General features: G+C 55.1%; 1 protein-coding gene across 2 annotated transcripts in view; it reads right to left on the reverse strand.

Annotated features, from left to right (window-relative positions):
- NTNG2 (netrin G2) overlaps positions 1 to 27,854 on the reverse strand; it is a 71,975-nt gene that overhangs the window by 26,718 nt on the left and 17,403 nt on the right. For both annotated transcript variants that reach the window (XM_061154345.1, XM_061154344.1), the window contains exon 5: positions 14,278 to 14,921. In XM_061154345.1, the coding sequence (XP_061010328.1) occupies positions 14,278 to 14,921 (644 nt within the window). The remainder of the gene's footprint in view (positions 1 to 14,277; positions 14,922 to 27,854) is intronic.

Genomic DNA, 27,854 nt, shown 5'->3' on the forward strand with positions numbered 1-27,854 from the left:
TGGTGGACTGAAGCAACATCATCTCTTTGCCTGTGGGAGAATCCAGCACCCTGGAGGGAAGGGCCAGACCTGGTGGGGAGGGGGTGCTGGGGGAGGAGGGAGGGGAAACACGAGGCGTGCTGGGTGTGCTGGTGGAGGCAGGGGGGCTAGAGGGACGGGGTGGGTGTCAACAGACCCATTGGTTTTGTCACCGCGCCTCCTCGCTCCCAGATTCCAGATGCTCCCTTCTCTGAAAGAATTACTGATGGTAAGGCCCATTTGTTCGAGCAAATAAGTTCACTCGTTCATGAATGAATTCCCCAAATACACAGCCTGCCTCTCGGGTTCTCGGTGCTGGCCTTACAGTCTTACAGGTGGAGAACACAGACCCAGACCCTATTCTCACGGAGCTCAGGGCTCGGGGTGGGGAAGGGACGCTGCTGGGTGTGAGCGTGGCTGCTGGGCTGCAGCCGTGACAGCGCAGTGGGACTGCTGCGCTCCTAGAAGGCCCGAGAAGCGGGCGGAGAGGATGGCCACCTGGATCCCAGACTCTGGGGGCCCCAGAGAGGTGCTCTCCGAGCCAAACCCTGAGGAATGAGGAGTTTGCCAGACAGCAGGGGTGCGGGTGGGCAGGTTGTGTCCCAGGAAGAAAGAACAGCTCAGCGGCAAGTCAGAGTGACCCAGCTCCGGGCAGGGGGCTGATCTGCCAGAATGCAGAGCCCAACATGCCCAGGGAGGTGGGAGGAAGGGTCTGTGGTCCATGGGAATGGAGTTTCTAAGGTCAACGGGAAAGTACTGAAGAGTACTCTGCAGGGAAGTGACGTGACTGGGTTTGGGTTTGGAGATAACCTCTGCGTGGAAGGGGGCGGGCCAGTCATCTCCCCAAGCAAGATCCTGATGGAGTGTATGTCCCTCTCTGGGGGGCAGGGGTGGTGATGGGTCCACGTAGGAAATGCTCAGGCTGACGGACTGGGATGGGAGGGCTGGGTAGGAATCCAGAGGTGGTCACACTGGTCAGAATGGCCATCGTTAAGAAGTCTCTAAATGACAAATGCTGGAGAGGGTGTGGAGAAAAGGGATCCCTCCTACACTGTTGGGGGGAATGTAAGTTGGTGTAGTCACTATGGAAAACAGTATGAAGGGTCCTTAGAAAACTAAAAATAGAGCTACCATATGATCCAGCAATCCCACTCCTGGGCATATAACCAGATGAAACTGTAATTCAAAAAGATACATGCACTGTTTACAGTAGCCAAGACATGGGGACAACCTAAATGTCCGTCGACAGAAGAATGGACAAAGGAGATGTGGTGTATGTTCACAATGGAATACTACTCAGAGAGAAGAGGAACGAAATCACGCCATTTGCAGGATGGATGGACCTGGAGATGATCACCCTAAGTCAGTCAGAAAGAGCAAAGACAAATACCAGATGAAACCACTTATATGTGGAATCTAAGATATGACCCAAATGAACGTATCTATGAAACAGAACAAGGCTCTCAGGCACAGAGAAGAGACGTGTTGCCAAAGGGGAGGGGCTTAGGGGAAGATGCAGTAGGAGCTTGGGGTGAGCAGATGTAAGCTTGTATATACAGACCAGATAAACAACAAGCTCCTAGCTACAGCACAGGGGACCGCATTCAATATCCTATGAGAAACTCTAAATAGCCTATGAGAAACCGTAACGAAAAAGAATACACTTAAAACATGTATACATATGTCTAACTGAACCGCATTGCTATACACCAGAATCAGCACAGCATTGTAAATCAACTACACTTCAATGGAAAAAAAAAAAAGGGAATCCAGAGGGAGGCATTTCCCCAGAGTGGAAGGAGGCAACTGCAAATGGGGGGAGAGGCCCCCCAGATGCCCCAAGGCTGGAGCAGGCCGGCCGAGGCTCCCTGATGACCCTGGGCTGCTGAGAACGCCCCAGCTCCGTCCTCCGGGTCGGCTTCCGTGAGCCGGGGTGCCCGGCGGCGGTGGGGCGTGTGATGTGTTTGTGACTGACGCTTGCGGAGGTGGATTCCCGCGCGTGGGGGGGCTGCATGTGTGTGCGGCACGGAGGGGTACATACAAGGGAGCACCAGTGAGTCTGAAGTGTGCTTGATGTGGGCGGTGTGCCAGCGAGCCTTCAAAATGCACCCCCCACCCCAGGCTCCCTCTGCTAAGGGGTAGGGAGGCGGCCAAGCCAGGGCAGCAGCGGAACAGGACCTCGCAGTTAGCCTGGAACTGACCTGCCTCTTCCCCAGTCGGATTTCCCCTGCCCGGCCCTGTCTGTCCGGCCCACGCCTCATTAGCCCCGGTTACAGCTACATAGATCCTGCGGATTACCAGGCTGGGGGCGGAGCACAGGCACCTGCCTGGTCCTTCACACTCCCTGAGATGCTGTTGGCACTAACGCTCTTCCAAGGTTAGTGCCTCTGACATGAAAATAAGTTTCTCTTTCCTACACACCCAGTGACTGATGAAGTAGGCGGGGCAGAGAGCCGGACAGGAGCAGAGATCCAGGGATTCATCTTGGCTGCAGCGGGTCCTCCACGTGAGCGAGGCATCCGTGGAAAGGGGGTTTGGTTCCCCTGACCACGTACTGACTCCTTAGGAATAATAGGGGCGCCCATCTCCTGAGCATCTACTGCATGTCATCGGGTCTCGAGCTGAAGACTTGCAATTCTCAGACCGTTCTCAAAACGGCAGGATCCCATTTCACAGATGGGGAAACTGAGGCCCAGGGAAATTGAAGAGACTTGACCCGGGCCATAAACTAGCAAATGAAAGAGTCCGAATTCAAACGCGGGCTTCTCTTTGACACCCAGATGGGCCGCCACTGACTCATTTCAGAGAGACCTCGGAGCCGGGAGGATGACTGCTTTTGGTTGCCATGAGGATATAGGATCCTTAGAAATGTAAGAAGTGGGGGGGGGGGGGTTGCTGGCCTAACTACTGTCTGTCAGCCTGTCCCTGTTCTCTTCTCCTTCCACGTGTGGCAGAGTCCCCGCCCCTCCCAGCCCCTCCACCCCACCTGACTGATTTCTCCAGCACGTCCCCCTGCTGCCCCTCTCTGCATCGTCAGCACCCCAGGGTGCTGTGGTCCCTCCTTCTTTTCAGGAAGAATCTTCTCCTTCCCCCAGACTCCCCATCATCTCCTGCCCTATTTCCCTGCTCCCTCTCAGGATCAAATTCCTTGAAAGCCTTATCGGCGTTGCCTTTTTTTTTCTACTCCTCACTCATTCTTTACAAATTTTCTGCATTCACCCTGGAATCCAGCCAACCTGGCTTTCATCCCCAATACCCCCAAATCTGCCCCTTCAAGGCCCCCTTTGATCTCTCTATTGCTAAGTCCACAGACCCACCTACCTGTCCTCTGTTTAGACCCCGCAGTGGCTCTGGACACTGATGCCCCTGTCCCCTGGACCCACTCCTCCTGCTGGGCCTTGGGACACTGTCCTTCCAGATTTCCTCCCCCTGTGGCTGCTCATTCTCCGCGTCCTGCCTTCACTGTCTGGCTTCCCAGGCTCCATCCCCGGTCAGCCCTCATCTTCCTCCTCTGTCTCAGAGCCTTACATGCTCCCGTGGTGTCAGGAGTCATCGTGAAGCCCAGGATTCCTGCTGCCTAGTGCTGCCTGCCCTTCAGACTTGGGCGTTCAGAGGCTCCGATCTCAAGGGCATCTCACAGCAACAGGTGCAAACAGAACTCTGTCTTCCTCTTCAGGGACAGCCACTCGGGAAAACTGATCCACAGTTTCTTAGAAAGTTAAACACACACTTATCATATGAACCCACCATCCCACACCCGGGGATTCACTCAAAAGAAATGAAAGCTTATGCTCACTCCCAATCCTTCCCACAAGTGTTCAAAGCAGCTCTAGTCATAGTTGCCCCAAACTGGAAGCGACTGAAATTCCCTTTGACAGGCGGATGTTTTAGGGGACCATTGACCAAAACTGCTCTTCCTGCCTCCGCAGGGGGCATCCCCCACCACCTGAGCCCCGGCGTCAGGCCAGTCCTCCCAGCCACCTTTCCTGTATTTCCCTGTCTGCTACCTTCCCAGAAACCTGAGTCACCCGTGGTGGTTTCATTTGTTTATTTCTGATTCCCTACAGGACTGCAAACCCTGTGGGGCTGTTGGATACGAAGCGCCTGGCTGTGCTGGACACATAATACGTATTGCTATGGACTGAACTGTGTCCCCCAGAAAGACAGGTTGAAGTTCTAACCTCTGGTGTTTGTGACTGTGACCTGATATGGAAACAGGGTCTTTGCAGATGTGATCAAGATATAAACTAAGATGAGGTGATGCTGGAGGAGGATGAGTCCAATCTGACTGCTGCCCTTCTAAGCAGAGGAGACACATGAAGAACACTCTATGGAGACAGAAGAGCAGAGAGAAGGCGCCCACGTGAAGACAGAATGGATGGTGTGATCCACCTACAGGCAGGGGATGCCAAAGATGCTGGCTCCCCGTCGCAGTTAGGGGCCAGACTCTCCCCAACAGGTTTCAGGGAGAGCACAGCCCTGCCAACACCTTGATTTCAGACTTCAAGCTTCTAGAACTCCATGACAATACATTTCTATTGTTTTAAACGCACCTGACGTGTGGTACTTGGGGATGGCAGCCCTAGGAAATTAATACAAGTGCCCAGCAGAAATATTTGTTGGAGACTTCCCTGGTGGCTCAGTGGATAGGAATCCCACTGCTGATGCAGGGGACACGGGTTTGATCCCCGGTCCAGGAAGATCCCACATGTCTTGGGACAGCTAGGCCCGTGTGTCACAACTGCTGAACCCACGTGCTATGACTACTGAAGCCTGGGTACCTAGAGCGCGTGCTCCGCGGCCAGAGAAGCCACCGCAGAGAGAAGCCTGCACGTGGCGGCAACAAAGAGTAACTCCCGCTTTCTGCAACTAGAGAAAGCTCGCTTGCAGCAGTGAAAACCCGGAGCAACCAAAAATAAGTAAAGAACTTTTAAAAAGGACCAACACTGGTCTGGCTTATTTTTAAAAAATATTTGATGAGTGAAGTGCTACAACGGTGATGAAACTCTCAGAAGGAAATCCTCCTCGCTCAGAAGGAGAAAGGCGGGTGTTGGTGCTTCCCAGGGCTGTTGGAAGGTTTTACTGTTAGCGACTCCATTCTTAACTCACCTGCAGCGCTCCCCACATCTTCTGAGACCCTAGCCAAACCCAGGACCCCCTTCCTGCCCCTCCCATGAGAGGTGGAGCCACACCTGATAGATGAGCAGCTCAAAGGCACGCGAATACCCCCTGGGTCCACCTCCTAGACTTGGCAGTGGACCCCCGCAATCCTCCACACAGCTCTACCTGTACCCCATTTCTCGGCAGACAACGGTATTGCGCATGTCCTGTCTTTGGTGGGAGGCAATGGTTTAGGAGGCTTGACAGATTTGGTTAAAGGGTGTTAACCGCACCTCACAAAATCTCTGTCTCTAATGAGCTGGAACACACATGCTGGGTTGAAAAAATAGAAAGTAAAACATGAAACTGACTCTCCAGACGTGTTGGGATCATGGACCCCCTTGGAAATGGAATAAAAACTAGGGCCCTCCCCTGGGCCGACTGCACACCCAGACAGCACTTACAATGTACTTCTGGGAGACTGGGAGCCTTAAAGCCCACCCCCCTGAAAGTCCACGGGCCCCGAGAAGGACCTCCAGGATGTGTGATCCTGGGGCTTTACCGACACAGTGGTGACCCGAGCACTTCCTGCACGTTCACCACGGCCCAGCCACGGCTCCGATCCTCTTCGTGGTTTACCTCATGTAAACCCCATGGTATTATCTCCATTTTGTGGAGGTGGAAAAGGAGCCACAGACAGGCTGAGAAACTTGTCCAGGGTCACCCCTGAGCCAGGCGTTGCACCTGGACAGTCTGACACGGAAGTCATCCACCTACTTCTTCTTGTATGTGTGTGTTAAAATACATATAACATGTCATGTGTTAGTCGCTAAGTCGTGTCCAACTCTTTGTGACCCCATGGACCATAGCCTGCCAGGCTCCTCTGGCCATGGGATATCCCAGGCAAGGATACGGGAGTGGGTTGCCATTTCCTCCTCCGGGGGATCATCCCAACCCAGGGATCAAACCCATATCTCTTGCATCTTCTGCACTGGCAGGGAGATTCTTTACCACTGAGCCGCTGGGGGGGGGGGGGGGCGGGTGCGGGGAGCTTATACGTAATATAAAACTTACTGTTTTAAAGTGTATAGCTCAGTGACATTAAGTACATTCACATTATTGTGCAACTACCGTCAATATCCTTTTCCAGGGAATTCCCTGATGGTCCAGTGGTTAAGACTCCAAGCTTTCATTGCAGTGGCCCAGGTGCAATCCCTGGTTGGGGAATTAAGATCTTGTAAGCCACGTGGCAGAGCCAAAAATAAAATTAAGTTAACAAACAAAGAAGAGGAATTACCTTAAAAAATACTTCTCTGGAATGCTTACAACACGTCAAAGAGAAACACTGTACCCTCTAAATAATAACTCCATTCCCCCCTCCCCCCAGCCCCTGGTAACCTCATCCCATTTTCTGTCTCTAAGAGTTTGGTTTTCCTGGTGCCTTCCATGTGGACTCACAAAGCATCTGTCCTTCTGTGTCTGATTTATGTCACTTGCATAAGGTCCACAAGGTTCATCCACGTTGTAGCAGGTGTCAGAATATCCTTCCTTTTCAAGGCTTAATACTAATTCACGGTATGTATAGACCACATTTTTGTTACTCCATCGTCAACTGATGGGACACTTGGGCTGTTTCTACATTTTGCCCATGTGAATAATGCTGCTCGGAACATGGGTGCACAGATTATCTGTTCAAGTCTCTGCTTTCAGTTCTTTGGGGTATGCCCAGGAGTGGAATTGCTGGATCATATGGGAATTCTGTTGAATTTTTTGAGGAATCAAACAAAACTGTTTTGCACAGAGGCTGTGCCATTTGACACTCCCATGACAGCACACAAGGGTTTCAATTTCTCCACATCCTCACCAACACTTGCTGTTTTCTGTGTTTCTGACAACAGTCATCCTAAGGGGGTCCCTTCATCTATTTCTCGGTCTCCAAGGGGCTTCCCTGGTGGCTCAGTGGTGAAGAATCTGCCTGCCAATGCAGGAGGCCCACACAGGTTTGATTCCTGGTCTAGAAGATCCCACATGCCCCAGAGCAACTAAGCCCATGTGCCGCAGCTATTGAGCCTGTGAAGTAGCACCCCAGAGTCCCACCTGCGGAGCCCACAAGCCACAACTGCGGAAGTCCTAGAGCCCGCGCTCTGCCACAAGAGAAGCCGCTGCACTGAGAAGCCTGCACACGGAGACGAGAGAGTAGCCCCCACCCGCCACAGCTAGAGAAAGCCAACGTGTGGCCACAAAGACCCAGCACCGCCAAAAAGAAAGAAAGAAAGAAAGTTCTACTCCTCGGCCTCCTAAGCCTCAGTTTCCTCCTCTGTGTGCTGGGGACGATGACCCTCATGGGGCAGGATCAATGAGGAAACACACATAAAGGACTCAGGATACCACGTGGCCCATCAACTGCTCAGCAATGACAGACGTTACTATGGAAGGAGGAAGCCCCGCCCCCAACTTCGGTGGGGATCACAGAGCTACAAGGGTCAGTGCAGACAGAACAGAACTGCACGCTTCTCTTCTCGCCCGTGTTTCCTGTGGGTCAGCGGAGGACGAGGCTAGAAGGTACGAACAGTCACTGGGCCGCCTTCTGCTCTCCCCTCCCTCCCCTCTCTGTCCCCCCACCAACGTGCACAAAGCCTTCTTCCCTCCTGCGGTTTCTATTCTCGTCCTAAGTTCCGTCCATCTCCAGTTACTGGGTGATCAATAGGGACAGGACGCTTATGGAAGAAGAAGGCAAGAAAGGGGGAGGGGGCAAGGGAGGGGAAAACCAGGCGGGTGCTGGCGAGCCCAGGGCCTTGGATGAGAAGCCAGACCCCGGCAGCATCTGGGGAAGCTGGTGGATTCCAACACCCACCCAATTCTCAAATGGTAGCTATAGCTTCTGTTCCCTTAATCAGTGGTGTATAGATCAGGGGCACAGGACCTTCACCTGATGCGAGGAAATGCTCCACCATCTCCCACCACCACCACCCTGCTTGATTGGATACCTCCAGGAACGGGGAACTCACTCTTCTTTCTCTGTCCCTGGCCGACCAAGGCCCAGGTGGACGGCTTCCCTGGAGCCTTCTGGGTGGAGTTTTCTGGGTGGAGGCCTCGGACCCAGGGCAGGGCCTGGGGGTGAGACTAGGACAGTGAACACCTCCCTTTGTCTCTGCCCCAGACCCAGAGTCAGCAGGATCGGTGAGGCTGTTTAGCCAGAGTTTGCCTGACTTCGGATCCCAGGGTGCCCACCCTGCCAGGCACCTGTGGAATACTACGAGTGTAGTGGCTATGCTGTCAGAACAGGGAGAAGACAGGGACGTCTCAGAGCAGAGGAGACACACGGATACGCTCGGGAGCTGCCCTGGGCTGCAGGTATGTTTTGTTTCACCCGCACAGGGTTTTCAAAGAATTGTGAAGTAGGTGGCAGTATCAAAAAGCAAGAGATTTCATGTATCTGTATCTGTGCATGCGTGTTCAGTCATGTCCGACTCTGCAACCCCACCAAGCTCCTCTGTCCATGGGGATTTTCCTGGCAAGAGTACTGGAGTGAGTTGCCATTGCCTCCTCCAGGGAACCTTCCCGACCCAGGGATCGAACCTGCATCTCCTGTGTCTCCTGCCTTGCCAGCAGATGCTTTACCTATATCTACCTCTCTCTATATATATCTGCCATGTGCCTTCTCTCGCAACATCAGGGTATCTGGGAATAACTGGTCTCTCCTCCCCTCTCCGGCCATCTAGCCAGAGGAAAGGGACACCAGGGTAAGCTCTTCAAATACATCATTTCATTCAAGCCTCACCCCAAGCTGGTGAGGTCCTTATTATATCTCCATTTTGCAGGTGGGAAAACTGAGGCTCAGACAAGTTTAGGTGATCCAGCTAACCAGTGATGCAGAAGGGATTCAAACCCTGGTTGGTCTAATGATGCTTTGACCTGGGCGGGGGGGGGTCCACATCTCCAACTCCTGGGAGTAGCTTTGTAACGATAAAGCCTCTGGGTGTCGCCCCCAAACTTACAGGATCCAGAGCTCTCGGCAGTGGGGTTGGGTGTGTCTGCCTGTCTGAAGCTGGTTGCATGCAGGGCCGGCTGCCCTCGACCACTGTGTTGGGAGAGGAGCAGGCCCTTTTCTCTGCTCCAAGCACCGCCTCATTCCTGCTCAAATCCGGATGCTGCCCCAGACGCACTCAGTTAAATAAAGCCCGCCACTCTCCCAGTCCTCACCTGAGGTTCCCCATGTGTAGAAGGGGAAGATCGCACCTGCCTCTCCCAGACCTCCAGGAATGGGAGCAGGTGGGATTCTCTCCCCCATTCTCTTTATCTCAGACCCAGAGTGGGCAGGGCTACCAAGGCTGTTTGGCCTGGTCCTTCAGGGAGGGGAGGCCGGTGGCGGACAGCAGTCCCCAGGTGCTATCTTCCTTTTCCCAGCACTGCCCTGGGGGCCATGGTTGGAGCTCCCCCTTCCCCCCACCATCTGATTTGTACCAGTTCCTCATCCCCAGAGGCCTGGGCTTCTCCATCTGCCCCCCTCCCCAGCTCAGAGCCAGGTGCCTCAGAAGGCCCGCTCCTGCCTCCCCCTCCCATCCAGGTCCCCCTTGAAGCTGGAAATAGCTGACATGAGTGACAGGGCTGGAAGCAATCACAGTGTCAAAGACTTCTGGATTCCACAGAGATAGATTTGAGCTTGCTTGGGCACTCCTGGGTTGGATCTTGACTGTTTGGCATTCAGTTTAGCTGTGAGATCTACCTATGCCCACTGACCTTGGCCTCCTTATCTAAAAACACGAGGCAGAGGGGAGTGCTGTCCCTGTGGGTAAGGGTCTATGGGGGTGGAGATCAGGTCCGGCTTGCTCAGTGCTCCAGCTGGTGGGATCTTAGGGATTTACTAATCATGCGGGAATCAAATGACTACAGATTAACTAAGTGAGCCCTTACCTCACTGCTCAACAGGAAAGGAGCCCATCGCAAATAATAAATCTCACCTATATCATTAACAGGCCATAGGGGGAGGCACCGTGGACTCTAGGTCATAAAATTCTGAGCAAATCCCAGAACAGGTTCAGTCTGAAATCCCAGCACCCGAGAGCCCTGGGTCCCCAGGTGCCTACTCAGGAACACCAACGGCATCGTCTGGGCAGGCCCATGGCCACCTCTGCCATCCCCTCCTGCCTCTCTGGCTCCCTGGCACAGCTGGGCTTTCCCACCTGGAATTTGAAAAGAAGAAGTAAGGGAAGTCATGGCCCTTTGCTGAACCATCTAACCAGACCTAATTAATCGATAAGCCAAGATGCCGCTTTCCTGCCAACCAGTCACCTGAAGAGTACTTACTTTATCTGTGAATTGATTGCGTGCTTTCGCCTCCACTACGGCCAATCCCCGCTGCCCACAGAGGCTGGGGGCCAACCAGAGCTGGGAGCTGCCTGGCAGGGATCGCCCTGCCACCCTACCAGGGTGGCACGGGCTCCAGGCAGCTCCGGTCCTCATGTTATAGATGGAAACTGAGCCCCAGAGAGGGGTGCAGGGGGCAGGTCTGGAGCCCAGCTCAGCCGCCTGCCTGCCCGGCCTCGGTCACCCAGCACTAGTGCAGCCCTCTTGATTTGAACGAGGCTGAAAAGCTGAGACTCTTTCCCACCCCTTCTGTCCCTTCCCACATACGATTTGCCCCACTTCAGCATCACAGAGTCCCTCCTAAGAGAAAAATGACCTTCACCCACCTTGAGGTAGGAGGGGTACGACCGGTCCTGGCTGTCAGCATCCAGCCCAGATCCTGCCGCCGGCTCAGACCTCAGGACCCTGCCTGAGCCGCCTGATAAAGTGGAAGGCTGGCCCTCGAGCAGACTCCTGAAGGTGAGGAACCCCCTGTAGCAGTCCGAGGAGGACAGAAAAAAGGCCACACTCCCCAGAAAGGGTGGGGATCTGGTTCTCACCCCCAAACTGCTGAGCTGTTGAGCTGGCAGATGGGAGGGTCTTAAGCAAACCAGACCATCACATCCCCAGGGCCGGCAGAAGTCACTGTGCTGACCAATGGCCCGAAGCCTGGACATAGATCCAAGAAGCAGGAGCAAGAAGTTGATCTTTGACCACCAGATTCCACAATAACCACCATATATCAGGCAGTTTCCAGAACATTCCTGGTTTAAAACAGCCCGCCCCAAGCGAGGGCGGGTTAGGAATCACGGGTGTCCGAACCACAGGCCCCTGCACGTGCACCTGCCTCACTGCTACCTGCCAGCCTTGAACTTGACCCCACCTCAAAGAATCGCTTGCCTTTGCCTTTGCCTTGGCCCATCTGGAATCCACACCAAGAGTCAAAGTGAAATAAAATGCCAACACAAGCTGAAAGACAAAGCCCCATGCCGCTCCTGCCCACCCCCGCTCCGCAGGCGTGACCACAGTGAGGGGTTAGTACACAGGCTTCCAGCCTTTCCCCTGCATCCACGGTCCTCCTGGGCCGGAACAGAGCTCTTTCCAATGTCAGTGTCAACCTCTGTTCAATGTTAAAGTCAACAGAGAAATTATGTGCGTGGCTTTATCATATATTTCACAAAACTGGGATTATATTATACATACCATGCAGCAAGCTATTTTTTGTACTCATCAGTAATTGTGTACAAGGGCAGTCTGCGGAGCCTGCTGTGGAGAGATGCCCTGCTCCATTGTCCCAGCTGGACTCTGGTGCAACCCCGCCCAAACTGGCCAATGATATGTCCTGGCCCTAATTCTACTCCAACACCCCTGGGTCTCAACTCGGTCCTTCCTCAGCCTGCCCCAGCTCTCTGACACCATTATTTTGACCACGATTTATTTTATTCAATAAGTACTTTTTCAGCATGCGTAACATGGTAAACACGTAGTTTAAATTGTTGTTGTTCAGTCGCTAAGTTGTATCCGACTCTTTGCGATCCTGGACTGCAGCATGCCAGGCTTCCCTGTCCTTCACTATCTCCCAGAGTTGGCTCAGACTCATATCCATTGAGTCGGTGATGCCATCCAACCATCTCATCCTCTGTTGCCCACTTCTCTTGCCCTCAATCTTTCCCAGCATCAGGGTGTTTTCCAATGAGTCGGCTTACGATGTAATAAACACAGGCGCAAAGTATTTCTGAGGGTTTCATCAACAGGAACACATTTAACTCATTGCAGCCCAATGAGAGAAGCATGCTTATTATCTTCCCTGTTCTACAGAGGGGGAAACTGAGGCACAGAGAGGTTCTCGTGCAGAGGCTCACAGCCAGTCTATGGCAGGCCCAGGCCATTGACTAAAACGTGTCTACTCCCAACCATCACCAGCAGTTCTCAAATGTAAGTGTGTATCAGAATTCTCCAGAGAGGCTTGTTCAAACACAGATTGCAGGGCCCCTGCCCTGGAGTTTATCATATAGTGGGTCTGGCATAGGGCCTGAGAATCTGCATCTCCAGCAAGTATCCAAGTGATGCTGACACTGCTGGTCCAGGAACCACACTCAGGCAGTCCTTGTGTTACACGCCACTGCCCTTTACAACTGACCCCTTGGTTATGAGCTATGGGGCCTCCCCGAGCCTGGCTCTTGAGTGCAGGGTGTTCTATCCCCGCTGTGGGATAAAGGCCTTGTTCATACTGACAAGCACAGGGCCTGTCAAACAAACGAAGTATCCTAGTGTGGAACTGGTTTATCTGCTGCAACCTAAACAGTTCCTGGGAATCAAAGGCTGTTTTTACCTCCTATGATGGTCTTTTGCCTCCCCCCAAAAGGGTCCTCAAAACATCTCCTTCTCCAAAGCTGTGAGCAAAGGAATAACTCAGCAGGTTTGGACAGCTGTCCACAGCCTACATGTTCCAAAGAAAAGTGTGGCCCTTGACTAGCTCCTGGGAGGTAACTTTGAGCCTTGGAATGGCCTGCCCAATGAGTGTCTTGGTTTACTTGGAGCTGGGGGCCATTCCACATAGTTTACAATAAAGATGTGATTTATGGTGGGGGCCTTGGGCCATGTTGTATCAACATGACCTGTGGGTCAAGGAATTAGGGGCTGTGATCAATCATATGGCCAGTCAGCCATGCCTATGCGATCAATTCCTGATAAAAACCTGGAAATCCAGGCTCGGGCAAGCCCCCCTGGCTGGGCTACTCCCCAGGTGTTGTCACGCATCGTTGCTGGGAGAATCAAGCACTGTCTGCACGGCTGCCCTGGGAGATGATGGCTGGAAGCTCCCAATATTGTCTCTCAGACCCTGCCCTGTGCCCCTTTCTCCACTGCCGGTTTTTATCTATGTCCTTTAATTGTAACAAACAGCGGCTGGGAGTATAACAGCTTTGCCAAGTTCAGTGAGTTCTAGTAAATCACCGAGCCTAAGGGTGATCTCATGGTCCCCCCAGACACAACTGCTCCTCACTGAATCGGTGGGCAGTTATGCCGTACACCCTGAGCACCAGGCTTCATTTCAGCCCTAGTCCCACCAGCTGGGCCCAGCTCTGCCCATTCTCTCCAGACTTCCCAGTCCTGTGGCCAGAGGTAGCCTGGGCTTTATGGAGGGCATTTATCATCCACCATTCATCTCCCTCTATGGAAAAATACAAGCAGCCCCTTCGATGTAACACCAGGTAAACATTCCAGGTGCCAAGTAAAGTCCCAGGTAACATCTCAGAAACCCGGTAACATCCTCGGCATAAGATAATGTCCCAGGAACCAAGTAATATCTTAGGAACAAGATAATGTTCCGGGAAGCAGGTAACATCCTGGGTACCAGGTAATGTCTCAGGAACCAGATAACGTCCCAGAAACCAGGTAACATCCTGGGTATCATGTTACATTCCAGTTATAAGGTAGTATCCCAGGAACCAGGTAACATTCTGGGTATCATGTTACATTCCAGTTATCAGGTAACATCCCAGGAACCAAGTAACATCCTGGGAACCAGGTAATGTCTCAGGAACCAGATAACATCGCAGAAACCAGGTAACAACCTGGGTATCACGTTACATTCGAGGTATCAGGTAACATCTCAGGAACCAGGTAACATCCTGGGTATCACGTTACATTCCAGTTATAAGATAATATCCCAGGAACCAGGTAACATCCTGGGAACCTGGTAACGTCTCAGGAACCAGATAACACCCCAGGAACCAGGTAACATCCTGGGTACCCCGTAACATCCCAGGTATCAGGTAACATCCCGGAAACCGTGGCGCCCCGGGGCCTTACCTGCCGGTGACCTCGATGTTGGAGATGGCGTAGAAGTACTTGTAGAGGTTCTCCCGCTGCACGTAGGTGCCGCCCAGCGCCGGCCGCAGCAGCCTCATGCGCAGGTCGGTGAGGGTGAAGAACTCCTTGAGGCCCTTGGCGCTCTCCAGCCGCGTGTACAGGTTGTCCATGTTGCGCAGGTCGGGGCCGGCGAAGATGGCGAAGCGGTCCCGCACCTCGAAGCGCACGAGCTTCTCCTTCTTGGAGCCGGCCCAGCGCGAGTACTCCTCGGTGCACAGCACCCGGTGTGCGCCCGACGCCGACAGGTCGCGCGCCCGCCGCGCGGGCATGCCGAAGGCCTCCATGCAGTCCTCCGCGTAGAACTGGTAGGGCTGCCACGTCCGCCCGTTGTCCAGCGACTTCTCCAGGACCATGACGGTGGGCCGGCCGTACTCGAAGGTGACAACCACGTCGTCCGTCAGCTCCACGCTCTTGTTCCACGACAGGGTGATGTTGGCCTCCAGCGGGCTGGGGTAGCGGCTCCACGTGACGCTCTGCCAGTAGGTGGCCAGGCCCTCGTCCTCCCGGTCGAACATCAGCCGGGGCGGGTGGGCCAAGTCTGGGTTGGAGGCGTCACACTCGTTGCTACACAGGTAGGGGTTCTCCTGCAAGTGGTGGGGGGGAAGGGGGGTAGACCAGGGTGGGCGCTGGCTCCTCTGGGTGGGTGGGGACTGGGAGCCCTGGCCCAGCCCGGCCCCTGCCGGGTGCCCAGAGGTCTCAGAGCCTGCGCTCCAGGGAAGCCTCTCTGGAGGCACCAGGGAGCCTCTCTTTCCCGAAATCCCTAAAACACACGCAGCTCTAGGGCCTTCCCAGAGAACACACCTGTTTCTACTCTAAGCACAGACAAGCAAGAAAGGTGGGAGCTAGTCACCGCTCCACGACTGTCTGTGGCTCCCCACAGCCTGGAGGATAATGCCCTATGTCTTTCCTGCAATGCCCTGACCTCCTCCCTCTGTGCTGGGGGCCACCATTCCTGGCCTCCGACCTGAGCACGCCTGTCCTCCAAGCCTCCCGTGTCTGTGCCTCTGAGCCTTTGAGGATGGTGTTCCCTGTCCCCCACGTGCCCTTCCACCCTCTGTCTGCCTCCAAATGCCTGCTCACACTCTTGACTCTTGAATCGCCTCCTACACAGAGACACCTTCCTGACCCTTCGAACAGAACAGTCAGTAGCCACGGGAGGGGCAGTGGAAGGAGTCAAGGTCTCCTGGTGCCCGTTTCCCTCCTGTTTAGTGTCTCACCTCAGAGGTGCACGGTGGGGAGCATTAGCTCCGTGCCCCAGATGGAGACACCCGGGCTCGGGAAGGTGGTGGCCCTGGCCCCAAGACCCTGTGAGGAGCAACAGGGGTCTGTCTGTCACAGGAGCTTGCTCCCTGTCCCCAGAGCCTGCCTGTCCGCTTCACCCACAGCCTGGGCACACTGGGTGTTGACTGGTCCCTCTCAAAGAGGTACATCTGGTGGGAGGTCCTTTTCGGGTCCCTGGCACGTGACTGGCGGGCCCCGTGGGGGACACTGGCTGGGAAAGCCGGGGCACAGCTCCCACTTGCTTCCTCTCCTCCCCAACGCCCCCACGTCCGAAAGCTGGCAGCCCACTCCCAGGCCCAGCCAGCTCCAGCTGGGGCTCCCCTCCTCGGTAGTTCCGACCCCATCCCCCCGGGTCTGGTCCACCATATGAACTCACCCAGAGGCCTGAAAATCTAACGCAGTGGTTGCCCGGGGTGGGAGAGATGAAAGGGGGGGCCCGGGGGAGTTTTAGGGCAGCAAAACCCTCTAGTACGATCCTGTCATGGTGGAGAAATGATCCATCTGTCCAAACCCGCAGAATGTACAACACCGAGAGTAAACCTTACTGTCGGTGTGGACTTGGGGTAATCACGACACGTCTGGTTAACAAAGGCGCCGCGCTAACGTAAGCTGTTAATAATGGGGGAATTGTGTGGGGAAACGGGTCCTAGGAGCTCTCTGGACTGCCTGCTCCATTTTCAGTAAACCTCAGACTGCTCTGAAAAGTAAAGTCTATTAATTAAAAGGAAAAACTGTCACTAAGAGCCGCACGCGCCCCAGACCAATTGCAGCTTCTTTTGATGAATATTTTAGGTCCCCGGTTTGCTCAGAAACAAAGCGGCCTGAATCTGAGTTAAAGCCTCCCGTTCTAAAATGAGGCGTCCGGCTCCTGGGGCAGTGGGCGCCTCGCCTCCTGGGGGGCTGAGCCCGCATCACTGCGGCGACCTCAGGCCATCACCTTTGAAGCCCGTCAGTGGAGGCCAGATCCCAGCCCTCCTCAGGGATCCTCGGTGGGCAGGCCAGCCCCGGGGTTTACTGGGGCAGGTTCCACCAAAATAGCTCTGTCCTGGCCTCCTGTGGCGCCTGCCCACTCCACCTGCTCAGTTCTGCGGATTCGCAGGACCGGGAAACTTGGAGGGGAGGGGAACATCAAGTCCACTGAGCAGATGGGGAAACTGAGGCCCAGGGTGGGGCAGGACCGCCCCCGCCTCCCTGAAGGTGGGAGGGGCTTGAGGATGAGCCCTCCTCGGTCCTGGACCACCCCAGGGGTGACCTGGAGCTTCGTTGACCTCACACACAACACACGGGAGAGGGGCCGGCTCGGCTCACGGGGGTCCGAGCTTCCTCCCACTCCGGCCCATGATTCTGCGATGTTGCCCTGAGCGGGGATGGCTCAGGGGCCCGCAGGGGCCAGGCCTGGTGATAAGAGCCGGGCGGGCCGCCGGGGCTGGAGGACGCAGGCCTGCCCGGGGGGCACACCCTGCCCGGGCCGCGGGCCGCCCACAGCAGAATGGGCTCCGGTTGTGACATGTGGGCAGATGTCCCCGAGCTCACAGCTGGACACTGGGGACCGGAAGACACAGTCTGCACCGGGCGGGGGGGGGGGGGGTCCTCCCCTCCCCCAACCCAGCCGTCACCCTCTTTCCACAGCTCCCCCTTCTTCTGCCGCCCCCGCCACCTCGTTATGGACTAAGCTGTGTCTCCCCCCAAATTCATATGTTGAAGCCTTAGCCCCCAGGACCTCCAAATTTGTATTTTTGACTGTAATTAATTGACTGTGTTAATTTGACAGCTTTTGGAGACACAGGGCCTTGAAAAGTGATGACATTAAAAGGAGGCCGTTAGGTGGCCCCTAGTCCAAGTCTGTTGTTATTGTTTTATTCACCAAGTCGTGTCAAAGTCTGCGACCCCATAGACCGTAGCCCGCCAGGCTCCTCTGTCCGTGGGATTTCCCAGGCGAGAATACTGGAGTGGGTTGCCATTTCCTTCTCCAGGGAATCTTCCCAACCCAGGGATCGAACCTGCGTCTCCTCCATTGGCAGGTGGATTCTTTACCCCTGAGTCACCACCTGCCTGGGTTCTTACAAGAAGGGAAAGTGTGGACACAGAGAGCTACCTGGGGCTTGTGCGCACAGGGAAATGAGCTTGTGAAGAAGCAGCTGGAGGCAAGTCAAGGAAGACGCCTCAGAAGATACCAGCCTGCCTTGGGCTTCAAGGGCCAGACAAACCTTGACCTTGAACTTCCAGCTCCAGAACCTAAGAGAATAATTTCTGTGGTTTAAGCCCACCCAGGCCCTAGCAAACTAGTATGTGTCTTACCCCAGGTCAGCAGAGACTGGGTCAGGCGGAAAGAGCCACCAGAAGCTCTCTCTGGGGCCCTCCTCCACCAGCCCACTTCTTGGTCAGCTGGCACTAGGTGGCATCACGCTCCCTTGCCCACTTGGAAAGTTATCCACCCAGCACTGAAGCTGTCTCGCCCTCTCTCACCTCTGAGCTTCACACCTGGAGCCACCTTCCCTCTTCTGGGTTTCTTTAGAGAGTCGTTCCCGATGTTCCTCCTCCAGGAAGCCCGCCTTGTCTGATTCATCTTTGAACCCAGTTCCCTCATCACAGGATTGTTAGTGTGTTTATCTGGGCCAGTGTGGTGAAGCCTCCGTACAGGGCCTGGACCTCAGTAAACACTAGTGTGAAGTGAGAGTCGCTAGTTGTGTCCGACTCTTTGCGACCCCATTGATGATACAGTCCATGGAATTCTCCAGGCCAGAATACTGGAGTGGGTAGCCTTTCCCTTCTCCAGGGGATCTTCCCAACCCAGGGATCGAACCCAGGTCTCCGCATTGCAGGCGGATTCTTTACCAGCTGAGCCACAAGGGAAGACCAAGGGATAGTTATTGTTACCCTATTAACTAGTTATTAATAGAAGATAACTATATTGATAGTAATAGATCTCATAGTGAATGTTGAGAGTATTTCTGTCCACCCCCAGCTGCTGTCAATCACTCACACCTCACCTCTCCCCCTTCTCCATCCCCCTGTCTACCCTCCCTCACCTCCCCAGCTCCAGGGGTCCCCACTGAAGACTGCACCAGCCTGTCTGTCATCAGGAAGACGGACGTGGCCAGCTCTGCCAAGGGACGGGGGCTCCAACCTGGCTGCGGGCACTAAGCTGCCCTAACCTGCAGGGCCCGCCGGCCCCCCACCCCCTGGCCCCGGGAAGCAGATGGTCAGAAACTAATGAATCAGCCTGTGTATTTACCAGCCCCGCGCCTGCTGCGGAGCAGGCTTAATCAACAGCGAGTACAATAAATAAATCCCAAGCCATCGCCAACACAATTCCTCTCTCCTGTCTCCCTTCTTTCTCCCACCGCCCTCCCACCCCAAGGTCTCGGAATTCTGTTTAACCATTTAGGGAACAGGGTGCCTCCTGCTGAAGGCGGCTTTGTGGCCCACGGTCTTTCCCAAGCACCGTGGGCTCACACTCTCCTTTTCCTCCTGTTCTGCACCAGGGAGGATTCCGAGGAGCCAGCCTGGGATGCAAGTCCGAGTCCCCAACCCTGAGCGCTGCGGCATCTGATGGCTGACTGCTCTGTGCGTGAGGGAGGGGCCGGCTGGAGGGCCAGCCCTTGCCAGCCTCCTAAGTCTGCACATTTCCACTCAGCTCTATGAGATCAGATTAACTAATGATGAAACAAACCATCAAGATAAACTGGCCTAATACCAGGGAGAAAGAGCCAGCGATGTTTGGGGAACACGCTTAACTTTTCAGGATAACACTGGAGCCATCCTTTGAAATTATCAAATGTAGCAGTCATTGTTTCTTTAGACATCTCATGAGTATCACACACACACACACACACACACACACACATCTTACTGCTGATTGAAGGCCTTGGGATTTGTTCTAGAAAAGTGTAACACACCACATTTTCTACTCAGGGGACTCATGGAGCCCCATCTTCCCAGTTAGGAACCCCCGTTCTGGGGTCAGACAGTTGGTTTTAGGGTGTGAAAGCCTTGGGCTCAATCTCAGCTCAATTCTTTGAGACTCATCCCATATCTTGTGAGATAATCTGTATGAAAGGCCTATAAAAAGCCCCCAAATGGTAGCAGTTATTATTAAACAGTAGCTTCACGTACACGAGGTCAAGGGCTTTGTCAGCAACCTTCCCCTGCCCTTCACTGGGAAGCCGGGAAGTTCGCACACAGACACGGACCACAGTGGGGACTGCAGGCTTGAAGGAGTGTGAGGACTGTGACAGTCAGTGTGTACCCACTGTGGGCCAGAGTGGGCTGGGCCCTCCACATCCAAGCTGGCTGCATCCTCCCGGCACCCCCAGGAGGGAGGTCACTTCCATTTCCCAGATGAGAAACCAAGTAGCTGCCAGCCCCAGCATCACCCATCATCTCTGGACTCTGCAAGCATCTTAGCGAGGAAATCCTGGGGAAACTGGGCTCGTCCGTCTCTACAGACACGAAGGCAAGTCACCTGCGTGGTGGGGCAGCGAGAGAGGTGGAGGGCGAGGGGAGGGGAGTCAGCCCGCACACCAGGACCAGACAAGAACCGGGTGGAGCCCAGCGTCCTGCATGGACACTGAGCAGGAGTCTCCTGGACCAGCTCTGCTACAGAGAAACATCTCATACCAGGCTTTTCATTGAAGAGACTTTGCAACTATCTCTTAATGCTTTTGCTTCTGTGATATTTTGTTTTGTACAAAGGGTGCAGCTGGAGTCAGAGGCGAGGTTGTAAACAGCGGAGATAAGCTACCAGCAACACATACCATTAAGTGGGAAAGCTGACTGTTAGGATAGCAGGAATGGAGGTGATCTGCTTGGAGGATGTCTGGCTACTTGGGCGCCCAAGGAGCCCGTGGACAGGCCATCACTGGAACTGTAACCAAGTCTCAGGAGGAGGAATAAGCAGCTTCATGCAGACTGGTCTTCCCATCCAAACGTCTTGGGACTAAATCACATCATTGCCGGATGCTGCCAAAGCTGGTGGGTCTTTGCCGAGCAGCGGTGGGGCGGGAAGGGCTTCGCCCTGGGTAGCTGGGAGGACGGGTACAGTGGCCTGGCCTCTCACTGGACACTTGGTGGGAGCCTCAGTGGCCTCCCCACGTCCGCCCCCACTGCAGCCCAGAGCTTGGCACTCCCTGGGGACTCAGAGAAGCGCTGTCCAATGAAGGGAAGTCCAGTGAGGCTGAGAATGCTGCCTTCAAGAGCGGCCCTGAGGGTTAAACCAGGTACCACGTGGCGAGCGCTTCATGTGGCCGGGGCTCACGGATAGCGGGTGTAGGGAGTGTATTCAAGGGCAAGCCATGGCCACACTAAGCCCTGCGTGTGCTTTATCCTGGACGACGGGGTCCTTTCGCAAAAGAAGGGGACAGAGCTACGTCTCAAGGTCACAGGGCTCTGCAGTGGCCGAGGTGGGACCGGAAGCCAGGGCGTCGGGCTTGGAGACAAGTCAGGAAGCGTGTCCCCCCCCCAAAAGGAAAGGCCGCTGGCGTCCCAGGCCTGCGCCTCTCCCCCGGGACTCGGGTGCTACCGGGGCGTGTGGGCGGCCCCAGGGAACAGTTTAGCAGCTGACAGGTTTTTTTGAATCTGTCTGCTAGAGTTGCCGGCTGAAGTCTCATCCTCGGCCTGTCAACCTCAGCTGGGGCTGGGGCATCTCTGGGTGGGAGGCTGGATTTGGGCGGGGCGGGGGGAGCTGCCAGGGAGACCCCGGGGCCAGGGGGGCTGGGGTGAGGACACGGAGCATGGAGGTCCCGGGAGGGATGCTTAGGGGAGTCAGAGCAGCACAGAACAGGCAGGAGCAGAAGTGGAGGGGAGCCAACCCACGGTGGAGCTCGGCCCACCCTCCCCCTTGGATGATGCTTCTACAACTTTGGGGGTAAACTCTCTGGGGCCTGGGCACTGGCCCCTGGGGTCATGGAGTTGGGGTCCCGGAGACGGTCCCTAGCCCCGCATGTGACCTTGGGTGGGGCCTGGCCCTGTCTGTGCCTCGTTTTCCCCGTTCACGAAACGACCGAGCTCTGACTCTGACCTCCCCAGCTCCAAGTTCCTCAGCGGGAAGGAAGTACGCGGAGGCACCCCCCACCCCCTCATCTCAGGGACAAAGCCAGGGTGCCGGGGGAATTCTCCTTAACAAATTATTTCCTATTTATTGGTAAGAAAAGTTGCAGCGGGGATAAATTATTAACAAATCGGAAACAGAGATTCTGTTGGGAGCTGGTTCTAATTCTAGCTGCCCTGAGGTCTCTAATTCTCTTCTCCCTCCCCCGGCTCCTAACTCATCTGCCCCCCACCCCACCCCCACGCTGCTTCTCCTTCTGTGGTTTCATTGATCCCAGTTCCGCCTCGAGCTGCCCCCCACCTCATCCTCCAGGCTTCTCTCCCATCCCCTTTTTGGTTTCCTTTGCGAGCAAAAGCCCTGGACGGCAGCAAGGTCACCCCTCCCTGCTCGTGAATCAGCGGAAACTGACCTGTGTTATTTCAGGGCCAGAGCGGCAGCTGGCCAGGGAGGCGCCTCTTGTATTTTTCAGGTTTTGTTTCTCATTGGTGCCATTTCTTCCCAGCCTGGCTGTCACTCAGGCAGAGGAAGGCATCTTCCTGGGGCTCTTCCATCCTGGCAGTGAGTCTCCAGAAGTCACAGTGATGCCTCATCCCCAGCCCAGACCCTGATCCCAGGCTATCCATGGTGGGCATCTCCTGGTCCAAGGTCCGCCTTGGACCCAGAGTCTCAGGCCACCTCCCGAGCCCGGCCAGGTCTGGCCGTAACCAAGGAAAGGCATCTCAGTTCTGCAGAGATGAGCCCCCCACTCTGCTCCTGGCCCCCTTTCACTTCAACCCTGCCCACATTTACCTCCTTCCAGAACCTTTTGTGATTGAGACTGGACTCTGGGATGCAGGGGCCAGGTCTGGCTCTCCCTTGCCACTCCCGCCCCCAGCAATGATTTGATAAATATTTCCAAACTCGGTGAGGAACCTTGACAGTTGGCTCTAAGGATGGTATCTGTTGAGCAGTTATTCAGCTCGCCCTTCATAGATTCCATTGCTGCAGTGCAGCTCTGAGCGGGCATCACCCAGGGAGGATGGCGTTGTTACCGAGGGGAGTGGGAAGTGACCGGCCCAGGTGCTGTTTCAGCAGCTGGACAGGGACTTGGTTCCTTAGTCCTCCTCCCTCCATGCTGGGTTCCCCACCAGACCCAGCTGGCGAGCCTTTCTGATGACCTGAGACGTCAGGCCGTCCTGTGGACAAGCTGTCCCTGAGTGGGGCACGGATACAGTGTCAAACACCCCTTCCCACCACGACTGACCCATAACGACCATCCGTCAGCTGAACAGCCAGAGGGGGTTGGGTGGGGTCTTGCCAAGGTGCTGCCCTAGCTAGACAAGGGTTAATCTCTCCAGGAACTCAAAATTGTATTCCTTAAAAAAAAAAAAAAAAAAACTTCACTTGGTCCTAGGCATATGTAGATTCTTCCCACGGCCAGATTTCTAGGAACATTTGGGGTGGGAAACTCTCTTCCAGCTGGAGTGCCTGGGAGTGATCCCTGTGGACCCCCCAGTCACCTACTGCATCCCAGCGCCTCGCCGGGTACCGCATGACTGACCAAATCCACGTGGGCATCTGTCTCAGACAAGGGATGGCACCTCTTCATTTGCATACCCCTCACGACAGGGGACTCATTACTATAAAAAGCAGATAGGCCAATCTGGACTGCTGGCTCCTTAGAAATTTGGGCGATATATTTTGACTCGCACTCTGCATATTTCCTTCGCTCCAGACCCCCTGTCTTCTACGCATTTATCCTTGTTTTCTCTAGTTATGCAGTAAACAGTTTCTAATTGATTAGAGAAAGGAGAGTGAGAGGCCAGATTAGCCCAGGCCCTCCTCCTCCCCCATGCTAGGAGCTCAAACGCTTTCCCACCAGGGCCAGCGGGCGGCTCAGCCGCTCTTCCCCGCCTCCTCCCCGCGCACACAGACTCCACCTGTTCATCCAAGGAGCCGCCTGCCTGGCAGCTGCCCGGCCTCCCTCTGTCCTGCCAGCCCACCCCCACTCCCCATCCGAGGCACTCACCACCCAAACAGCCCAACGCTTTTGTTGAACGTTGTTTTAAAAAAGTAAATAAAAGTACATCAGGAGAGAGGGAACGACAAAAGGAAGAGAGAGGAAGCAGGGACAGGGTGGGGGGAGGGTGCAGAGAGGCAGAAGAGCTGCATTCAGAGAAGCTGGGTGAAGTGCATTATTGATTCAGGACTTAGAAAATGCTTAGAGCGAGAGAAAAGCGTCCTGCTCTTTAAAAGCTTGTGCAAAGCAGAAGCTAGACACCGGCAGCCTTCCCAAAGAGGGCCTGCTCTGCTGACATGAATATTTTATCATGGAGGGGGAAAAAAAGTGGCCTGGGGGATTCAGTGCCGGGTGGGGGCCGGGCGGTGGGTGGCCCCCTCCGAGGGGCCAGGCTGGGGCGCCCAGGGGAGCTGCCCTCCCCAAGACCCCGGGGCCCTTGCAGAGCCCCTCTCTGGCTCTCTGCGAGCTGCCCCTGGCTTTCCTGCTGAAGAGCCATGGGGCCCAAAAGAGGCCCAGGAGTGGTGGGGACACCGGCTGAAACGGGGGAGCCTGGGAGGGTCCAGGGGGCTGAGGTTGAACGTTCGTTGAGCCTGGCAGCCCCCTCCCCTAACCTTTGCCTTGTCCACCCCTTGGCCTCCCCACCCCGACCCGCTCTAGAGAACACCACCCCAATCTCCCCCAAACCACCACCCCACCCCCGCCCCCGCCGTGTTTCAGCTCCTGCGACACCCCAGAGCACTCTCTCTGGATAAATCCCAAACCCAAGCTGGTCCAGGCTCTGCAGGCCTCCTCCACCTATTTCACCCCTCATCTCCCCTTGCTTCCGTTTTTCTTTTTTAAACTTCCCTACTGAGTCTCTTCCTTAGCCCCAGGCATGGAGACCAAGATTTTTAGGGTGAAATTTCCTTTCCTCTCGTCTAATAACCATTTCAAAAGAGGGAGATGGAGGCACCGATAGGTTAGAAAACCTATTCAGCATCACTTTGCTGAGAAAAGGGCAGAACTGGGGTTAGAAGCTTGAAAATAATAGACTCTGTCGAGAGCCCGCTGTGCTGCCCTCCTGCTTCCCTGGTGTAGAGTCGTTCCAGGTTTAGGGAAGATGAAATGAACTTGTGCCACGGAAGTCTTTGTCTGCAAAACGCATAGAGGACTTCCCTGGTGGTCCAGTGGTTCAGAATCCGCCCGCCAACGCAGGGAACGCGGGTTCGATCCCTGGTCCAGGAGGATCCCACATGCTGGGGAGCAGCTAAGCCCATGTGCCACAACTACTGAGCCTGTGCTTTAGAGGCTGAGAGCCACAACTACTGAAGCCCGAGCGCCCTAGAGCCGGCGCTCCGCAGAGGGAAGCCCCCGCAATGAGAAGCCCGCGTGCCGCGACTAGAGAGCAGCCCTCACTTGCCCAAACTAGAGAAAGACCCCGTTCAGCAACAAAGACCCAGCACAGCCTAGACAAATAAATTTAGAAAGCTAAAACACAAGCAAACCCTAACGGATCATTTTATGATCTTATTGAGGCCAACTTCCCGCCTTATTTTGGATCCTCAAGTTTCCCCTTCCTTTCCTGAACCTTACCAGCTCAGCCTTGCCCACCCCCATCCCATCTGGACTTTCCCACCTCTGTCCGAAGCTCCTCCCGCCTCTCCTCTGCAGGTGTCTGCTACCCCTCCCTTCCTCCGACAACACCCCAGCTGGCCACCATACCCTTTCCCGAGACGGGCATCTCATCAGTTTTCCTTAGCGACTTCTTTGGTTAATTACCGTGTGGCCCCTCACGTGCAAGATGCTTAACTAAGGTTTGCAGAGTGACTCCCCCTCCCCGGCGGGTCACCTCTCTGGGTCCTTCGCGTTGGGAAGGCGGTGTCAGGAGTGGACGCAGCACCCAGACAGATGCGATCTGCCTGAACCAAGAGCCACAAGTCAAGACTTTCTAGGTTTCTTCTTGTTGGTCTCTGAGGAGTCAAGAAGCGACCAGGTAGAGGAAAGAGAAAGAAGTGGCTGGGCTTGCCCCACCTCCCCGGCATACCTGGACAAACGTTTTACTTTACTCTATGGAGGAAGGCCTTGGTGGGAATGGAAGTGGCAAGGCTGAGCCTGTAAGCTTTCATTCATCTACTCCCTCACTTACTCAACAACGATCTCTAATGTCCTCTGTGTGCAAGGTGGCCCTGAAGACGCAGTCATCGGAACTGGCTGTCCATCAAAATCCTTGGGAAGAGGAGGGGGATAAGAATATTTCTGGGCCCTAAGACCGGAAATTCTCTGGAAAGTGATGGACCAACCTACCAACCAACCAATTAAAACCTGCTGCGGTGACTCAGATGCCTGGCCAGCTCGGGAGGCCTGGTACAGCTGATCCCAAGAAGGGCTCGTGAACCGTGATGCGGGCCCAGCTGTCACCACCACCCCTGCTTTATAGGTGAGGGGACTGAGGCCCCCGGAGGTCAGGTGCTGACTCAAAGTCATATCTGCAGTAACCTGGGCACTTTCACCCCTTACGGAAGCATTTTAAAATATTTATTTATTTGTGAGGGTGCAAGGGGTCTTAGTCATGGCATGTGGGACCTTTGATCTTCCTTGCAGCAGGCGGGATCTTTAGTGGTGGCATGCAGGATCTCGTTCCCTGACCAGGGATCGAACCCAGGCTCCCTGCATTGGGAGAACTGAGATTTAGCCACTGGACCACCAGGGAAGTCCCCCTTGTGGCAGCATTGACCACTATGCTGTGACCCCCGGAGTATGGCACAGATGAAAAACCAGAAGGGAAACGGCCTGGGAGGGTCAGGAAAGTTTCTGGAGGAGGTGGGATTTCAGAAGGACAGGCCCAGAAGGACAGGTGGACTGGATATGGACGGGTGGAGGGAGACCCGCCCGGGCTGTGAGGAGGATGCCCTATGTAGCGGGGTCAAGTGAACATGCAGGAGCCGCAGGGAGAGAGGGGTTAATGAGCTGGGTTGGACCAGGAGCCTGGTGGGCAGCTGGAGATAAGGCCAAAGGGGAGGCCTGGAGCCAGCGTGCAGCCTTGACATTTAGCAGCTGCAGGGAAAGCCCTGATTCTGGCCAGGCAGCCTCCTTCCAGAAAGAGAGGGTAAGAACCTGGGAGCACGGGGCAAGGCAGAAGCCAGCGCCCTTCAAGTCCCAGGAAGCCAGAGCAAGGGTGGGGTGCCTGAAGCTTGGATGTAGGGGAAAATTCTGAGAGCAACCTCTCTTCCCCTCTGGTCTTTGAATTAAAAAAATAAAAAATAAAAATAGATGCTTAAGATCGAAAGACAAGATACTCGTAGCTGGAAGGGAACCAGTGTGGTCCTGGGCAAGACTGAAATTTGGTTCTCAAACTTGGCTGCCTCCTGGGACTACCTGGGAAGCTTGAATAAATCCTTAGCCCAAGCCCACCCCAGAGACTCTAGGGTAGGTGGTGGGGCTGCAGTCCCAGCAGGTTGGGGGGATGTTAAGAGCACCCAGGTGAGTCCACTGGCTCAGCTGCGGACCACTCCAGTGGTGGGGGGCCCGGACGGAGCCAAAAGTTGGCACAGCTCCCTGGGCCCTGCCTTCTCCACTCCTCTGGAGGCCCAGCTGCCCATCTGGGTTTGGGGCCTTCAGGAAGGCTGTCCCAAGGGTTAGGAGATGCAGAACTAAAGGAAGAGAGAGCCCCAAAGCTGAACCCCCATTCCTGCTGTGGGAACATCCTGACAGTGGTTTTCATGTTGATTCACCTGAGGGCACCCCAGACAAACCACATCAGACCCTCGGTGGGGTAGGTCCCTTCCCAGGATACTCCCATGTGCAGCCAAGGTCGAGGCCAGAGGACCCTGTGATGGGACATTTCTCCATCTTGGGGCGGCCCCTGGCTCCCCGCCCCGCTTTCCTTCCCTTCCTCGCCCCCCTCCCCGAGGCAGGGAGGCGACCCGTCCCTTGAGGACCTCAGTTGGGCCGCAGAGGTCTGCCTGGTGCAGGCAGACGCCTCGCTTCCCCTCCTCCCCCACACTGCACTCCTCTCCACCCTCTATTTTTAGGTCCATTATTGTCCATTCTTGGGTGTTTTGTTTTTTTTTTTCCCCACTCCTTCCCCAGAAAAAAACAGATCAGATTCCTCTAGGCAAAGCCATCTCGTCTTCCCCAGAGTTGGTACGTGGGGGCACGCACGCGGCCAAATAGACAAGAAATAAGTGAATTATCAAATAAGTGGATTAA

The sequence above is a fragment of the Dama dama genome, chromosome 11, assembly GCF_033118175.1.
Source record: "Dama dama isolate Ldn47 chromosome 11, ASM3311817v1, whole genome shotgun sequence".
NCBI lineage: Eukaryota > Metazoa > Chordata > Mammalia > Artiodactyla > Cervidae > Dama > Dama dama.